Source organism: Mytilus edulis, chromosome 10 (assembly GCF_963676685.1).
Source record: "Mytilus edulis chromosome 10, xbMytEdul2.2, whole genome shotgun sequence".
In the NCBI taxonomy this organism is placed as follows: domain Eukaryota; kingdom Metazoa; phylum Mollusca; class Bivalvia; order Mytilida; family Mytilidae; genus Mytilus; species Mytilus edulis.
In genome coordinates, this window is record NC_092353.1 from 32544698 (window position 1) to 32564121 (window position 19424).

The window sequence follows — 19424 nt, forward strand, 5'->3', positions numbered from 1 at the left end:
TTTACTCGGCTGTTTGTCAAAGATACCAACCCAAATCCAATTTATGATCTACTATCTCTAGATCTGACTATATTTGATGCTTCAATCATTGAGCCAAACAAGTATTGAAAGGTTACACAAAATATCCATACATCCATTGACATCTCTATTATACCTTTAATTAATTTAACTGGACAGCACAAAGTTCATGGCCTATACCACATATTTCATACATGTAGGTCTTCATAAACAGCCATAGTTGACAACATTATCAACTTAAATACGCAAGTAAGCAAAGCATCTCCAATCTTCTCAATAAACTTTTCGAAAATATATCGTTTCTGAATTCTAAATTGTGGCAAAAAAAATCCTGCCGTAGTTTGATATGGTTCATATGTTTCACTTTAAAATTAACAGTATGAAAAAAAAAATCATATTTACCAACGTTTTCAATGTAAAAAAAATAAATCAGCATTAAAAAAAGAGACCTGAAGAGTGTGTCCGTGTGTCTCTATTAACCTAAATAGATTACATTAATATGATGGAACTAAAACGTATGATAACGATAGGAGTATCATATTCCCCTCTGAACGTCGGGATTGCCTTGTGCGACGTTTAATGTTTAATTTATAACTTTTTGATCGCTTTTATTTTAAAGACAGTATAGTGCCTATAGTAATTTTGTTTTTAAAAATTATTTCAGATCTAAAAACAAACAGAAATAAATGAATGATTAGCTTTTGATCGTTACTAATTATCATTGTGTATGTTCTGTCTAGTAATAAAATAACAAACGGATAAGAAACAATTATTTGAACTAATATCAGAAGTAAAAAAAGTATAGGCAGTGGAATAAAACATTCATTTCCCTAGGCTTAGGTAGATATTAAGATTTGTTTACCTTCGAGAAGTATCGTTTCCCTCGGGCGATGCCCTCGAGAAATATGATTTTTCTTTGGTACACAAATCTTCATATCTTCCTCAGGCACGGAAATAAAATGTATATACTATAATATTTAAAATAACAAACTTGAATACCGGTAGTGAATATACGAATAAAGTACTTTCCAAAATCAAAGTCGACGGACAGAAAGACAGTACCGTTTTGTGTTTGCGATCTAATTATATCAGTATTAAAATATTCTTCGAGGAAGATAAGTTTCAAAAGGATTCTAACACGGTTACAGTGCTGGACAGATAATCTCTAAAGCAAACAGGTTTAAACGCTACTTGTCAGAGACGTTTGAAGTCTTCACAAGCAGATTTCCATGTCTTGTACTTTGAAGTGATCAATCGTTTTAATTACCGCGTTTAACTAAAAGTACAGTACAAGCAAACTCATACAAATAACATTTGCTTTGATTTTCCGTGTCCGGATGTCGCTATAATAGTAATTTACTACAAAGTGCGGTGTCTTATGAAGCAGTGTTAAAGACTTTAATTTACATTATTTGAGCATCATTTTAATTCAAATTTTAAATTCCAGCAGTAAATATCGGCCTAATGGGAAAAGGATGAATATTTTAGCAATTTCACAGTTTTTCATAATTACCCTCATTCAAAGACACAATGTAAATCATAAAGATGTCATATGCTAAAGTCGACGAGCTACTTCCTGTTTTGTTACGTAAAATAATTTTGAAAAAAATATGGATACTTGAGCGAGACATAACTGGTATTAATGTTTTGAAAAAGATAACATGTTGGGTTTAAATCAACGAAAGAACAACCTTGCAATACAATGTATGTACTCTTGGAAAATTGTCATATTTGTATCGCCTACGGCTAGGCAATAAAAGTACAACAGCTTTGATACGATCACCGAATAATTCACAAAACGTATAAAAAAAGTAACGGTAGAGATTTGTTATTTAGATCATGTCCATGAATATTTTGCAAGTTTGAATCTCGGCGTTCTAAATCTTCTGATATAATAATGTATTCAAAGGCTCACATGTTGGTCGTAATACTTCCTGGAAGAACAGCAACTAATGTTCTCTAACATGCAAAGTGTAAAGTAATAGAAGAGCAGATTTTGTGTAAAGATGTTTAGATTACTGTATAGACCGTGTTTACATAAAACAAATCGAAGCATTGTGATATTATTTTCAAAGAGAAGCTGTGTACACATTTTGACTAAAACAGGTTTCTGTGGTTTCATTCACCAGCATGTGGAAAATTAAGACAACTGACAGTAATGTGTTTACTTCTTAAGTCTGGACGGGACGGTAACATTAATCATTTGAAAGGTAGTTTTTTAACACAAAGGAAAATATTCCCCTCCAATTACTTCTCTGAATCTGACATTATCAAGATATTTGATTTTTTGATTGAAAACATATTTGTTACGTTTGGGGGGACGTGTTTTTCAACAGACTGTCGGCATTCCAATAGGAACCAATTGTGCCCCTCTTCTTGTCGACTTGTTTCTTTATTTTTATGAGGCTGACCGTATACGGGAACTTCTTAGGAAGAAAGATAAGAAGTTAGCAATATCCTTTAACTTTACTTTCCGCTATATAGTTGATGTTCTCTCACTTAATAATTCAAAATTTGGGGACTATGTTGAATGCATCTATCCAATCGTACTAGAGATACAGGATACAACAGATACAGTTAATTCTGCCTCATATCCTGAATTACATCTAAAAATTGACAAAGAGGGTCGGTTGAAAACAAAACTTTACAACAAAAGAGATGATTTCAGCTTTCCAATTGTGAACTTGCCATTTCTAAGTAGCAACATTCCAGCAGCAGCTGCATACGGCGTATACATCTCTCAATTGATACGTGCTTGTATTTCCTATCATGATTTTCTTGATAGAGGATTGATGCTCACAAGAAAGCTATTAAACCAACAGTTCAAAAAGTTGAAATCATCCCTTCGTAAATTTTACGGACGCCATCACGAGTTGATTGACCGTTATGGAATAACCGTTTCACAGATGATATCGAATATGTTCCTTACGTCGTAACTATAATCCCCTTCCCTTTCATGAATGTGACCTACTGAATAAGACTATTTGCCGGATTTTTTATAACATTAGCAACACGACTGGTCTCACATGTGGAGCAGGATCTGCTTACCTTCCGGAGCACCTTAGATCACCCCCAGTTTTTGGTGGGGTTCGTGTTGCGTATAATTAAGTTTTCTATGTTGTGTCATGTGTACCATTTGATTGTCTGTTTTCTATGTTGTGTCATGTGAACCATTTGATTGTCTGTTTGTCATTCTCATTATTAGCCATGGCGTTGTCAGTTTATTTTCGATTTATGAGTTTGGCTGTCCCTCTGGTATCTTTCTTCCCCCTTTTATAGTTATAACTACTGTGCTACTTCTAAAGTTTCAAGAAGTTATAACTGACAGTGAATTAAGTGGGTAGGCCTTGGAAACACCAAAATGTTCCTCTTGTTTATTTTTTCTTATGTATTTATATCATTGAAAAGGTAGGGGTCCATGCATCATCTGCTAAAGTCTGGAGATTCACCGTTTCATTGTATGTGTATGGTATATTGAATATGACGAGTTTTGGGGTACCCTAGAAAACGGTCGAAAACACTAATAATATGTTGTCATTAGAAATACCCCCTGACTGTTAAATTGCATAAAAGAAACTTATTTTAAAGTAAATCTGAAACATCATGATAATAAAAATAGCCTGAATGTAAAAAAACACGGTTTTTTTATAATTGATACGGCGAAAAGTCTGGCCAGCTCAGATAACAAATTTAGACAGAATAAAATTTTGTCGTTTAATTCCTGCAAAAAAATGTTTAAACATTTATTGGTTATTAATCTTTAAAATCACCAAATTTTTATCAAATTTAACAGTTTGAAATTTTCAAACAAAATTTTTCAACAAGTTGGCTAACAAGGCACACGAAAAAAGTGGAATTTTGGGAGAAAATTCATTTTTCCTTACAAATACTCCTACAGACTGTCTTTGCATTATTCTAATGTGTAATAGCCAAAGAAGTACTGTCCCAATAATAATTCTAATTAATTTTATAAGGAAAAACAGTAATATTTAGTATGGGACGAGTATCCTCGGGACGAGTTGAGATAATTTTTTATTACAACTCTTTTTTGGTTTCTCTCCCATAGACTACAAAATGCCCCTGTCACCAATAGCAGACGCTATGATAATTCATCGTTTTTGACAGTCTGTCACTATCTAAGTACTATCTTTGTGTTAATGTAGATTATCTATTAGCATAAGCTAGGATTGATGTTCAGATCACATCTTCTAGAATAGTACCTTTTATATTGAAAAAAGCAAACTCTGTATCAATGACTTAGCACTTAAACCATATTACTTCATTATTTAATTTATATGTTCAAATCAAATATCCCAAAACTTCCATTACTTTTTTCTAAATGATGCTACAAGGTCCTTTAGTCAGTAGAGTTGCTTCAGAACTCCTCAGACTCAGTTCATTGGTGTTTTTTAAACGGTTCATGTATGAATGGTTATTTTCTACCTTTTCATTCATATCATTAAAAGAGGATGCTCTTTAGTTTAATGTTTGGTGGTGTCAAACATGTACCGGTTACTGGATCTGTCTGCAACATTTTCACAGCCAAATATAAACAACATAAATGCTTGATCACTGTTTAATTTACTGCTATGTTAAAACGCACTAATGACTTTCAATACATGTGTAAGAGTTGTCTCCAATATACCAGGTCTACCCCCTTAAGATAACTGATGAACTGATAGCAGCACTACCTTTTTGTACCATACTAGACGTGCATCAAATATTAGAGAGGATACATAAGTCATTAATCATGCAGGGATTACTAAATTGATTTAGATCCAACTGAGACATCGTTATTTCATGCGAAATTGACTTTATTATGTTTTATTGTTTCATTTTATAAATACTTATCGTTGTGGTTTTTCATTTGTTGTAATGTTCATGTATCCATCAAGTAGTCGTACGTATTGTTTTTGTGAGGTCAGAAGACTGATATGCAAATCAGCTGCATAGGTGATACGCACTCTTTTTTTCGGTGAACATCGCCAATAATACGGTGAACATCGCCAATAATACGGTGAACATCGCCAATAATACGATAAATCTTAACGTTAACATAATTTATAATTAAAGAATACAATTTTAATTCTAAAATCGGGAGGCCAAATCATAATTCATTGCTGTAATTATTTTAATAATTCAATATGTTAGTTTATTGCTGAATTTTCAAATATGCGGAACGGTTCTCCTAGACAGAGCATGCCCTGATGAATATAACGCCATAAAGATCTTAGCGTGCACTACAACTTTTGATAATTGTTACGATTAAAAAATAATTTGAATAAAAGCAAAGTAATTTGTTACAGCGATTGTTCATTTTTAAAAATGCATTTGACAAGTATATAAATAAGAAATCGTTGCCGAAGTGTCTTTGAGACAATTTGCTATCAAGTTCAAATTAAGTGGTTGTAAGCAATAAAAAGAAACCGTAAGGCATTCAAATATGAAAATACCCATACCGTATAGTCGGCTATAAATTCCTCTAACATGAAAGATATTAAAAAGTAAAATCACAAAAATACTGAACTCAGTGGAAAATCAAATTGGAAAGTCCCTAATCACATGGCAAAACCAAATAACAAAGCACATAAAAAAAACCGAATGGATAACAACTGTAAACAACTCTATCAAATAAACTAACAGCATAATGTATTACAAAACAATTTTATGATCAAAATATGACAGACATGAACCAATGTCAACCACTTAAATACAGGTTTTTGACTTTGGAAAGGCACTTATATGATGTGGTAGAGTTAAACAGATGAAACGCGTCAACAATCTTTCTAACCTGGGACATTATTATACAATGATAACTTGATATTTGATATACGATTTGGCAATTGTCCACCGGACTTGAATTGTACATGTCGTTTTATAGAACTGCAATGTTCGTCCAAATATGAATGAAATATTTTGCACTTGACGTTTGGCGAAAAACAATGAATCTATACAAACAAGGGTAGCAATTCTAAAACAAGCCTATCATGTAGATCATTCCAATATTGAACCTTGCTATATTTTTTTCTAAATAGAACTAACATGGACAAGCTTTTTTGTCAAATGTATGGGAGAATGTATTATCAACATGAGCATACAATTCTGTTTCTGGTTGCCACACGCCTGACTGCTGTGTATTTTACAGATTGAAAACGTTAACTGAACATACATTGTTAAAACTCTCATCAATTGTGTCATCGTATAGTTAATATTTTGACATTTAGTTTAGCAACATTGAGTTTTGCAACATTTCACATATAAAAAATGTAGAAATTGAACTCACTAGTAAAAGTTTTGTATTACATCGACCTTAATTTCCATTTGAATGTCAGTTTGTATATATACCACATCATAAGCCAGAAACGTTCACAAATTGAACATTTTTCACGTACATATGAAATTGATATTTAAAATAAGATTTCTTCCTTTTACGTCAACCAGTCAAATGTTTACATAAAAAGCTAGGATTGTTTGAAAGTACGTTAATTAGGTCAATGTTTCTTCCTAATAAGTTTCATTTTGACATAAAGCCAGATTATGTCTATAATCGACCAGAGAGCGCTATGTGTCAGTTTTGATCTTAAAAAGTACAATTTAATGACTACTGTTCAATATGATGTAGTGATTTTTAGAAAATAATTAGAAAGAGTAATTATGAATAATCTATCAAAGAATGAAGAAAATACAAGCTTTCTTGTGATTTACAAGTGAAATTCTAAACCATCACTTTACATATGCATAATCTTGGCATCGCATAAAAATTTCATATTTTCAATTTATTTCCTTCCCTTAATGCGGTATAGTGATGTGTAAATGAATGTTTAAAGTAAAAACGTTAACCCCAGTTTTTACACGGACCTAGTACACAACAAAACTATTTTAACGAACTCTATACTTATGTCGGTTATAATAGATTTATTAATAAATCGTGTTCCATGGACTTCCTTTTTTTCATTTACCTAGCTTTGAGTTCGGTGTTTTTGTGATACGTTTTAATTGCTGTAATAATGATTAATAGCTAGATGTGTTTTTAACGTTATGACATTTTAATTACACAGTATACCGATGCATGTGTCGAAATTATCTTTTTCAAATTTTAATGACGATGCTTACATGTTTTTTCAATGGGCTGTTTTTTTATTTGAAGTGGCTTTTATGTAATTTTCAACAATTTGAAGAGATCCCTTTTTACTTTTAGAATCAGCGTGCATTTTTCAGTGCAGTATTTTGACTGGCAGCATAAATTTGTTAACTCATTGTCGTTGTTATATTATTTTACATTCCCTGTACAAACTGCAAGATATGAACACTCAAGACAAAAACATTCAACATATATTACAGTATATGATTGATTAATTAGTTAGTTTTCACATTTTACAAGAGATAGCATAATAATGAACTTTTTTTCTTTCAGCATGGCCATCAGAACTGTACAGCATTTGGGAAGCCTATCCATGGAGGTTCGGTAAAGAATTTTGTGTCTTGAAATCATATATCCAGGAAATTACTGCATATGCCTCCGTTCTCACTATCACTGCTTTCACAATGGAGAGATATGCTGCAATCTGTCATCCAATGAGATTTCAGAGTTTTTCAAACTTGTCGAGGTCAATCAAGGTCATCATTACTGTTTGGATTGTTGCTTTCTGCTGCTCATTACCATATGCTCTTTATGGAAAGGTTTTCTATGCAGTGATTGATCCTAACACTGGCCAACTTTTGGAAAATTCGTTGGTCTGTAACATTCCGTATGAATTACATGATAAAATGAGATATATGTTTCAAGTGTCGGCGTTTGTTTTCTTTTTGTTGCCGATGACAATCATACTTGTGATGTATCTCCTGATCGGAATCACTCTTTGTCGCTCAGACATGGTTCTAGATAATAAAAGTATAGCAAAGTCATCAACAGCTGCAGACCCAGTAAAATCTAGAAAATCTGTTTTGAAAATGTTAGGTATGTTTAATATTGTTCTTTTATCTAATGTTTGATATTGCGTTTGTAATATGCGTTATATTAAGTTTCTTCTTATGTTTGAAAATGCATGTAGGAATAATAATTTATAGACATCAATTAATTGACGACGGGAACAATCAAAATTAAACTTTCTTAATTTTAGATGTTTCACTTTGTAAGAGGGTTGCAACATAATATTTAAGATATAGATGTTGTAAAACAAAGTTGAGTCATATCTTCCATCACTTACACTTATATGCTGTGAACTGTATAAAAGGAATAAAAGTTGATGCAAACGTGTAAACGTAAGTGTGTGAAAAAAAGAGTATTATAGTGGCGAAAGATACCAAAGGAATATTCAAGCTGATAAAAAGTCATCAAACTTTCAATGCCATGGGGATAATTAGAAGAAAACAAAACGACAAGCAACAGAACACAAAACACAGTTAAAAAAAAAGACTCATTACAATACATGGCTTAATTCCCCCTTAACACATAAGTCATTCACATTGGCAGAAGTCCCCAATACAACATAATGCACTTACATTGGCAGAAGTCCCCACTATAAAAACTGGTGTTTCTTATTTAGCAGTCCCGCAGTTGCATACTTCCGGGTCCCCATTTAAAAAACACAGACGTCCCAATATCAAATTTCCGGGTCCCCATTGGCTTAAATGAAGTCCCCAATTGTACTTTGAATGCAATTCTTTAAAATTATACTTCTATGGGAGTTTTTAACAATATTTTTGCTAACAAATTTAAAATCATGCCAAACAAGTAAAAATCAATTAATTGATAATACTTGTGATACGTTCTAGAAGTCCCCACTTGCAACAAACAAACGAGTATGTGTGTACATGCAAGTGTGTGAAAAAAAAGAATATTAAGAGTGGCGAAAGATACCAAAGGAAATATTCAAACTCATAAAAAGTAATCAAACTTTCAATGTCATGAGGATAATAAGAAAAACCAACAGAACACAAAACACAGTTAAAAAAAATAAAGACTGAGCAACACGAACCAAACATAAAATGCGAGGTAATTTCATGTTCTCAGGAGATTAATGCGTATATTGCTTCACACGTGTTCATTATTTGACCGCCGTTATAGCAAATAAAAGAAAGCAAATCCGGGATACAAACTTAAACCGAGGGAAACACATCAATTATAAGAGGAAAACAACAGAACAACAGAAAAACTGAACAAAAGCAGTAAAAATTCCTTATATTTTGAAACTAATGATGTTTGACTCATTATGGTCAATTTTTATTATTGCAAATGTACACATACAACATTTAACAGTTTTGAAGAAGAAAAAATAGATTGAAAAGCTCATCGTGATCACATTCATTATCAATTTCAGACTTCCGACTGTTACGTTTTGGCTGCGACTGGTGTAGTTATTAATAAACAAATTATCTCCGATTCCTTTTTTTTTTGTATATTCCATACGGAATTAACTTTAGCAAATAACAAAATCCAAGTATTATATAATTAATCATTTATTATTCATAAAACGCATTGCCAACGGCGTAGAGAGATCCATTTATTTCAATCCAGCTTCTAGTTTTACAGAAAAAAGTGATAACATTTGAATACAGAGCTTTTTATAGCATAATGATTTTTCGATTATACAATTTCTGTCGATTACGTACCAATAAATGTCGATCCTTGCATTAAAATCTCTTGGACGTCAAAGTTGATATAACACTTGTCATTCTAAATAACAATTTATACAACAATTAATACCTCTGATTTTCATTTTGATTTATTAAAACAATTTGGATGTGGGATTTGCTTTATTTGGTGCCTTTACCGAATATATTTGGCGACAAAATCCTACAGGATTTTTTTCTTGTCTAAGCGTTTATTTATATACCATTTATAATATGTTATATATTTTATCAATGGATAATAAGTAGAAGGAAGACGCTTATCAATTATGTTTTCTCTCTTTCATTTAGTTGCAGTGGTTATAGCGTTTTTCTTGTGCTGGGCACCATTTCATTCACAAAGACTTATGACGTTGTATGTAGAGCTGTGGACACCAGAATTGCACAACACACAAACAACATTGTTCTACATTTCAGGTATACATCCATTTTACAAGATATATAATAGCATTACAGTGAGTTGCTTATAGGTGTTACTGTAAAAGTTTACCTATAGCTCAACCTGTTTTTAAAATTGACAATACAATAGGGACATTTAAATTGACCAGTTGGTATTGTTAGATTTAAATCTACCTTGATGCTACCTGTAAAAAAATTTATTCACCTAACCCAAAGTTTCAGCATGCTTTTTTCCTGAACTTTTTCTTCCCTAGGATTATTCTATTGAGAGATTTTTATTTTACTGTCATTCAAAATATTAGGAGTTATCAAGCCAAACAAGAATGACTATATCATATATGTTATTTTCTTGCAGTTTATTTAAAATTGCATGGCCTAAAATGCACTACATTTCATCTTAATGTTTGCATAGCCACTACTAGCAGTGTTTAATACCCTAAATAATCCAGTCGTAATATTTCACTCACTTTATGAAACATCAAAATCATATTTGAATAAACAATTTCATTTATTGTTTTACACTGATATTTGACATCTCATCCAGAATTCCAAAGTTTTTAAATAATTCCCAATTTTATTCATTTTTCACTACTTCACTAGATTTTTTTCTAAATCCATAGTATAAATACTGATTAACTTCCCATGATATACATCCTAATTTAACAGGTGCAGAATCTATACATAATTCAGAATCTTGTAAAAAAAAATTATCATTTCCATTACTATATTCCAAATAGTTATCCTCACTTTAAAAATATTTTGTAATATTTTATTTATATTTTTACTATATATCACTTGATTTTTCTATATCCACAGTAAACATTTTATTTCATTTCCTATTATAAATTTCCAAATCAAACAATATTTGACCCAGAATTTTATAATGACTATTTCCAATTTCACATTCACTTAAAACATTTCCCCACGTTAGGAATATTTTAGAATATTTTACTTTCATTTTTCACTTTATCACTAGATTAGACTATATCCACTGCATTAATTCAACATTTTATTTCATTTAAATGGTAAATCATCTTAAGTTTGTAATAGATCCCAAATTAATAATGAATGTTTTTAAAATCACATTTAAAGCCACAGAAACTTGTTGGATGAACTCACACTATATCTCCTACTTGAATTCCAGTTTTGAAATTTTGTAATCTTTAACATAACTAAATCCCATCGTATGAAAATTTGAATTTCCTTGAGCAAACACAGCATTTTATGCACAAAAGTCCCACTAATATTATAATAGATTTCAAAGAAAAAACACAGCAAGGTATACTCCAAACTTATTTTCGAATTTTACATGTACAACATCATATGTAAGCCCCATAAAACAGTTTTAATGAATTATTTCCTCCTTGATGTCCTTCATGACAATAAAATCTTGACAAAAACACATCACATTTTAAGAAGCAAAATTGCTATAAAAAACTAAGAAGTGAATTTAAATAAAATAAATCCAATATTGTATGCACAATGACACCAAAAGATTTCAAACATTGCAAATAATAATCCAAAATGAGAATCTTGAAGGGACATGTGAAGAAATGAACAACATATCCATCTGAAAATTTAAACTGTAAACACCTGAACAGCTATTTCTTGTTTCACTGGCAGCTGGACAATACTATATATAAGGGTTAGAATTTTAAAGAAGCATTTAGTGTGTAAAAACAGTTTAATTTTTAAACATAGTAATACATATTTAATTTAATCTTTTACTGATTTAGAATTTTAGGTAAAAAATAGATAAATTATATATATCAGGGATTTAAAACAATGAAAACCAAAACTATTTTCTTCCCTATCAATTTTTTAATAGAATAATCCTAGGTAAGAAAAAGTTCAGGAAAAAAGCATGCTGAAACTTTGGGTTAGGTGAATAAAATTTTTTACAGGTAGCATCAAGGTAGATTTAAATCTAACAATACCAACTAGTCAATTTAAATGTCCCTATTGTATTGTCAATTTTAAAAACAGGTTGAGCTATAGGTAAACTTTTACAGTAACACCTATAAGCAACTCACTGTAAAAAAAAAACCAGATTATTAGCAATTTGCAGGGCTAAAACTGTACGAAATTAGAATGGAATGTATTTTTTTATCCTTAGCTCTTATTTCTTGTTCGAGCATGTCTTTGCATTTCACCCCGTTTGATGATTGAACTCTTCAACATTTGATTTAAACTTTGGATTTATAATTTTTTTCACTTCAACCATAGTTGAATAGATTTTTGTTTAAACGATGATCTCGCAGTCATTAGAATTGTAAACGTTTACTAATTTTGTCTTATGAAAACTTAGTTCCAGGTAAGTATAGTTCTAAGCTAAGGCTGTTTCATTTGGAAGTTAAAAAAAATAGAAACAAACAACGAACGTTGTCACATTAGTCAGTGACGAATTTGAGCAAGGTCCGATCAATGCTTCTAGAGAAAATCTAATTAAGTTTGGTTATGTTACGTAAAATTCAATTCAGTATGTCAATCAAGTACAAAAGATGGTGGTTATTCATACAACTTGAAAAAATTATCGCATTGCATATGGTTGACAAACTATTTGGTGATCGTTAAACATGTATCAATCAAATTCAGTTTGACTTGAAGTCAGGTTTTCGCCAAGTTCTTTTAACTTCAATGTAGGTAACCGATACTATGTTTTGTTAATATCGTGGAATAAGACAGTGTATCTTGTAATAATTACATTAGATGTATGTTTCACTACAATACGTTGTTCTGATTGACTAACAACACATCACGTGTTATTCCTTTGGCAATTGCATTACTCAATAAAACTTTTCATTTATGATAGCACGAGGTCCCACAATAAAGTGCACAAGTAAATTAAATAACAAATTAATAAAATTCGTGTTTTCATGATCCTAACTAAAAAAATTAATTATAAGTATTGAATGCTTCTTTTTGTAACTTCATAGGGTTGTAAAAGCGTTGACCGTGCGCATATTTTTAGAATAAAGCGCTTCCGCGCTTCATACAAAATGTACTTCGGTCAACGCTTTTACTCCCCAATGAAGTTAGAGAAAGAAGCATTCAACTCTTAAATACAAGATCTTAAGCGGGATTTAATCATTTAATATATAAATGTATATACATCTACGTTGTATAATAGATGCCCTTTATGATTTATTTACTGAATGCTAGATGTCCTTCCAACAGTCCACCTCATTTTTTTTTCGTTATTGTATACCGTTGAAAACGTGTTTGTAGAACTGTTTATTCTTTTTGTAAATAACCAATGTTATTTTGGTTGCCTTTAATCATTACTCCCCTTTTCAAGTAAGTTACAAAATACCAAGGACATCAATATTCATGTGGTACATTAAATAAAAAGTAATTCATACATTTTTGTTTCAAAAACGCCATTACCGTCAAGTTCAGCTCAATTACAGAAGACGTTAACGGTATCTATCTATGATACTAAAATTACGAGGTCCAATTTGTCAGCCGTCATCACGTAAAAACGACGAATCAAAGAATTCAACTTTATATACAACTAATATAGTACAAAGGTGTAGATTAAAAATTACACCACTCCAGGCCCTTTTGTTTTCCATGTAATTAATATCGCCTATAATTAGGAAGTTCCGGGTCGAGTCCGATACCGATACCAATAGTATAATCACCTGTTACCTATTACCTTATCTGTACGTTCCGCATCTGACAGGCACACCACCAAACGGTGTATTCAGGATTAATATGCTATATAAACGGGTCATAATCACAGGGTTGACACTACTAAATTGTCAAATTGTTACCTATTGTAGTATTTTAATCCGTAAGACTTTCTAAGATAACAATACGAATACTAAAAATCTGGACTAAAAATAAGTTTCAATTTGTTAGCGGGCATGACGTAAAACAGCAACTCAAAGAATTCAACTTTATTTATAACTAATATAGGACAATGCTGTTGATTAAAAAATACTCCATTCCAGGACCTTTTGTTCTCCAAATATTTGATATTACCAATAATTGATAAGTTCCAGTTCGACAGGTTCAAACAGAAAGATTTGAAAGCAGAGAAAATTGTGTATCTTATAATCGGCATGACTTTATCAGATGACAGTACTAATACTAAGATAAGGCTTGCGCATAGTTATATACTTTAATTCAGTCACGGACCCGCGATATCACGGGTGTGTTCTAGTATTACTAAATTGTAAATCAGAGAGGCAAAAGATACCGAAGAGATATTCAAACTCACTAGTCGAAAACATAATGGGTGTTTTATTATGTCTGAGATGCAGTCTAGATAACAATGATTATTAACGTTTAATAAATGCATGTTCATCGTTAGTGCAGATATGTACTATTTGTAGTATATACCATTTAATTAAACTTAAATCGAGCAAAACTACCAGGTTATCCTTGCATTCACGCATCTCTGATATATTGGACTTACATACAACAATCTGTATCTGTAACAGTGTATGTGTTATCGGTAATCTTGTAAATACTCATTGAATGTGTAGTTTCTAAACCACATCTGGATGAAGAAAGAAACATCTTTAGAACAATTATGATACCTACCTAGCTCTACGAAGTATTAGATCGATTTACCGCGAAAGACTCTTGTATTTGAATAGAAACACATATATCGTTTTTATATAATGAATATTTGAAATAGGGAAAATAAAATATGTATATACTAAAATAAAATGCATAATAGTAAAGGAATCAAATTATGAGTTTGACTGTCCCTTTGGTATCTTTCGTCCCTCTATTACATAAAAACGGAAAATAAGGGAATTTTGTTCAAAATTAAATATCCAAAAATTACAAAAATCGGAAACAAGTATAATTTTTGGGGTCATTAATGCAGATGCATCTTATACCCAAATTTTAGATACGGTGCTTTTAATCACGAATGGGTAATCTGGAAACCTAGAAATATCGCAAAATATCAAAAGAAAGGGATAAGTAAATCGGTGAATTTAAATATGATAAAACATGAAATGCAATTTTTGCTCAAATATCTTAAACCGAATACGAAAATCGAAGCCTTTTCTATTATGTGTGACATTTTTTGTATATAAATATATATTGTGTGGTCAGGTCAGTGCAATGACCTCTTTGATACTGATTGAATAATAATATGTACACTGCTCTCAACTCCCTACATGTAATTTCTGTTGTGTATGTATTCATGTATATCATCTAATTGTAACATGACATGTTGTATCAACAGGTTCATAATATAAACAAATATTTACTCACCATATCTTTGAAATTAATCCTTACTGGGAATCAAAATCATTAATCCATTTTTTTTATGAATGAACTACACATCCCTTTAACAAAGCGCACGTGGTAAATAATCACTCGACCAGAAATTTAATGTAATTGAAATTAACATAACAAAAGACTTGATGTACGATAAAATTTATACTGCTTAATAAATACAGGTAGCCTTTGTGTGAAATAAATAAAGATAAAAAACATACTTTATTAAAATAATTATATATGGTGAGAGGTATAGATATATAGATCGATAATGATTGCAGGTACATGTACATATGTATAAGGATAGATAATATTTATAAAGGTTGATGTTAATAATTTATAGTGGGAGTTTTTTTTCTCATTTGCTTTTTCCCTAACAAATGAGACTGTAAAAATTGGGGCCCTTTTAGTTGCTTCCCTGGGCAACTGAGGGTTGATGCAATAGGTGATTGTTAATAAAATATGTTTAATATTAAAAAAAAAAAAAAAAAAAAAAAAAAAAAAGCATTGCTTCTGGGTCAAATAGATTAGCGATGAAATTTTTCACAAGAGATTTGTGAATATTAAAAACCAGCTAGGAAAAAAAACAAAAAAAAAACAAAAAAAAAAAACAAAAAATTACATAAGAACGCATCTGCATTGAAGTCTATATTCACAATTCTGAATGAATTCTTAGTCTTGTAGATCTAATTCAACATTTTCAAAATGATAAAGTGGATTCAAATACGAATCGTTAGTTAATGCGTTGTATTTTTAAAATAATTTGTTTATTTATCTACAAATTAATGAAAAATGTATTGGCATCTGCAAACATATAGCAAATTACTTTACAATTAATACACGATTTGATAATTCTACATATTGCTTTTTTAGGAGTTTTGTACTTTGTGAGTGCAACAGTGAACCCTATATTGTACAACCTGATGTCAAAGAGATTTAGACAAGCATTTAAAAGAACATTATGTAAATGTTGTAAGAAAGAAAGCAGTTCGGATGTGAATCTCTTTGGAAATGGTACACATAAAGATTTCTCATCACATTACGCCTACGGTAGAATATCACGTCACGGAATAATTCATCAATCCACCACTATTAAGGTTGCATCCCTAGCTGACATGTCTGTATAGGAATTAAGTAATAGAAAGAGACGGTTTAGTTAAAATTCGTTTCGGAGACACGTGCTCAGTAGCTTAGATGTAAACTAAACGCAATAGAGCTATTACGTTAATTCTATTGTTTTGAATACCGATGTTTTTTTTCGGTGCACTAATTCTTTACAGAAATCGTATTTTTCCAAATGAATGATGCATGACTACCTTGTTGGAGACTTGACATTGTTATTGTGTTCATTGCTAAAAATAGAAACTTTGCTACAATGAGACTGATGCTAAGCAGCCCAAATCAACGAGAATATCCTCATTATACACCAGTTTTTACATGAATGTTCATTTAATTGTGAAATTAAACAAGTCATCGTTAGTTAGAACTTTACGAAATTGTATTTTAAAAGTTTTGCTCTGTATGTATTTCAACAACACTCATCGGTTTATCCACAATGCATCAGGTTACGTATTATCCCCCTTTACCCTCCAAACAAAATAGAAATTAGATCTGCATATCATTCGGGGCATCAAACATCACATCACTTCGTTGTTTTGCATAGGTCTTGTTGCTTTTGGTGTTCTATATTTTGTAGACCGTCGGTTTCAATTTTGTTGTGCCATGCCATTGTCAGTTTATCTGCTTCTGAATTTGAATATTCCTTTTTGATATCTTCTGTCTATCTTTTACTACCCTAATAGAGTGACAAGTCAAGGCCAATATATATCATCGAATTTACCATGTATAAATGTATAATATTCACTTTTTTGTGTTCCCGATAAAGATAAATTCATAACGAAAAGTGCCTCAGATGCATAAAATGTATTCAGTCTTGTTTTATAGGTTAATATAAAAAGAACCTTGATATCACTCAACGTTCGGCATAACTTTCAATTATCAACTGCAAAAATAGTCATCTTCTGTAACACATGTTTTGTCTAAACGATTGAAACATGATAATAATGCATGTGAATTTTGAAACAACACCCCTTTAAGGGAACGCAAAACTTCTACTAACCTAAAATAGACCGAATGCCCGTTAACATTAACGGTGTCAACGGGTTCATTTCTCAATCATATATAGTTAAGAGGAGTCGAGCTAACAATTTGGAAGCTTAAGGAGTTGTGATATGCGTGCCGATGAGACAACTTTCCATCCAAGTCACAATTTGTAAACGAAAAACCGTTATAGGTCATTGTACGGTCTTCAACACGGATCTTGGCTCAAACCTAACAGCAAGCTATAAAGGGTCCCTGAAATGACTAGTGTTACACTAACGGTCTAATCTATATGAGAAAGGAGAAACATTTATGAATTTATGAACCACATCAACAAACGACAACTACTGAACATGTTTATATTATGTTTGTATTATAATCTGAATACTAGTATATGAATCATAGAGATAGAAAAGGCAGAAACAACTATGCTTTTAAGGAAACAATCCGGAGAACAAATAAACTAGAGGCTCTAAAGAGCCTGTGTCGCTCTCCTGGATTTACTGAGGTTTGGAAATCATGTTAAATAAGGTAAAAATCATAATTTATAGTATAAGATATCATTAAATACTATTATAATAATATCGACGATAATAGCAAAAAACTGCAAAATTTCCATAAAATTACTAACTGAGGGGCAGCAAACCAACAACTGGTTGTCAGATTTGTCTGAAAATGTCAGGGCAGATATATATTAATCTGTGAACATTTTTACCAACAGTCAGTTTTTCTCATAATGCTTCAGTTTCAGAGATATAAATCAAAAACTGCTGTTTACCCTATGTACTATTTTAGCCATGTCTGTCATCTTGGTTCGCGGGCAGGGTCATCGGACACATTTTTTTTAAACAAGATACTTTTAAGTTTGGTTACATTTTGTCGTAGTAGTTTCAGAGGAGAAGATTTTTGTAAAAGATTACAAAAATGTAAGAAAAATTGGTAAATTTGACTATAAAGGACAATAACTCCTGAAGGGGCCAACTGACCATTTTGGTCATTTGACTTATTTGTAGATCATCTTACTTTGCTGAACATTATTGCTGTTTCAATTATCTCTATCTTTAATAATATTCAAGATAATAACCAAAAAGGCAAAATTTCCTTAAAATTACCAATTAAGGGGTAGCAACCAAACAACCGGTTGTCCGATTCATCTAAATTTTTGAGGGCGAAAGATCTTGACTTGATAAACAATTGTAACCATGTCAAATTTTCTCTAAATGCTTTGGTTTCAGAGTTGTAAGCCAAAATCTATATTTTACCCGTATGTACTATTTTTATTCGTGGCGGCCATCTTGGTTGGCTGGGCGGGTCAACGGACTGGACTCATTTTATAAACTACATACCCTAATAATTATTGTGGACAAGTTTGGTTAGATTTGCCCTAGCAGTTTCAGAAAAGATTTTTGTAAAAGAGTATAAAAATTTACGAAACATTGTTAAAGATTGACTATAACGGGCAATAACTCCTTAAGGGGTCAATTGACCATTTTGATCATGTTGACTTATTTGTAGATTTTACTTTGCTGAACATTATTGCTGTTCACAGTTTATCTCTATCTATTATAATAATATTCAAGATAATAACCAAATACGGCAAAATGTCCTTAAAATTACCGATTTAGGAGCAGCGACCCAACAACAGGTTCTCCGATTCATCTGAAAATTTCAGAGCAGATAGATCTTGACCTGGTTAACAATTTTACCCCATGTCAGATTTGCTCAAAATGCTTTGGCTTCAGAGATATAAGCCAAAATCTACATTTTACCCCTATGTTCTATTTTTAGCCATGTCGGCCATCTTGGTTGGATGGCCGGGTCACCGGACACATTTTTTAAACTAAAAACCCCAATGATAATTGTGGCCAAGTTTAATTAAGTTTGGCCTAGTAGTTTCAGAGGAGAAGATTAATGTAAAAATTAACGACGACGGCCGCAAAGTGATGAGAAAATCACACTTGGCCCGTCGGGCCAGGTGAGCTCAAAAGGTGACAAATAAAAAATAACGCATACTAGATAAACAATACATGGTC

The 19424-nt window shown here is 31.6% G+C and overlaps 1 protein-coding gene across 1 annotated transcript in view; it reads left to right on the plus strand.

Annotated features, from left to right (window-relative positions):
* The window catches only part of LOC139490937 (pyrokinin-1 receptor-like), a 48330-nt gene extending 31530 nt beyond the window's left edge, over positions 1–16800 (plus strand). Inside the window, exons 2-4 of the mRNA XM_071278085.1 lie at positions 7433–7975; positions 9940–10065; positions 16165–16800. Coding sequence (XP_071134186.1) covers positions 7433–7975; positions 9940–10065; positions 16165–16418 — 923 coding nt within the window. The 3' untranslated portion in view covers positions 16419–16800. The remainder of the gene's footprint in view (positions 1–7432; positions 7976–9939; positions 10066–16164) is intronic.
* Positions 16801–19424: the final 2624 nt, after the last annotated feature.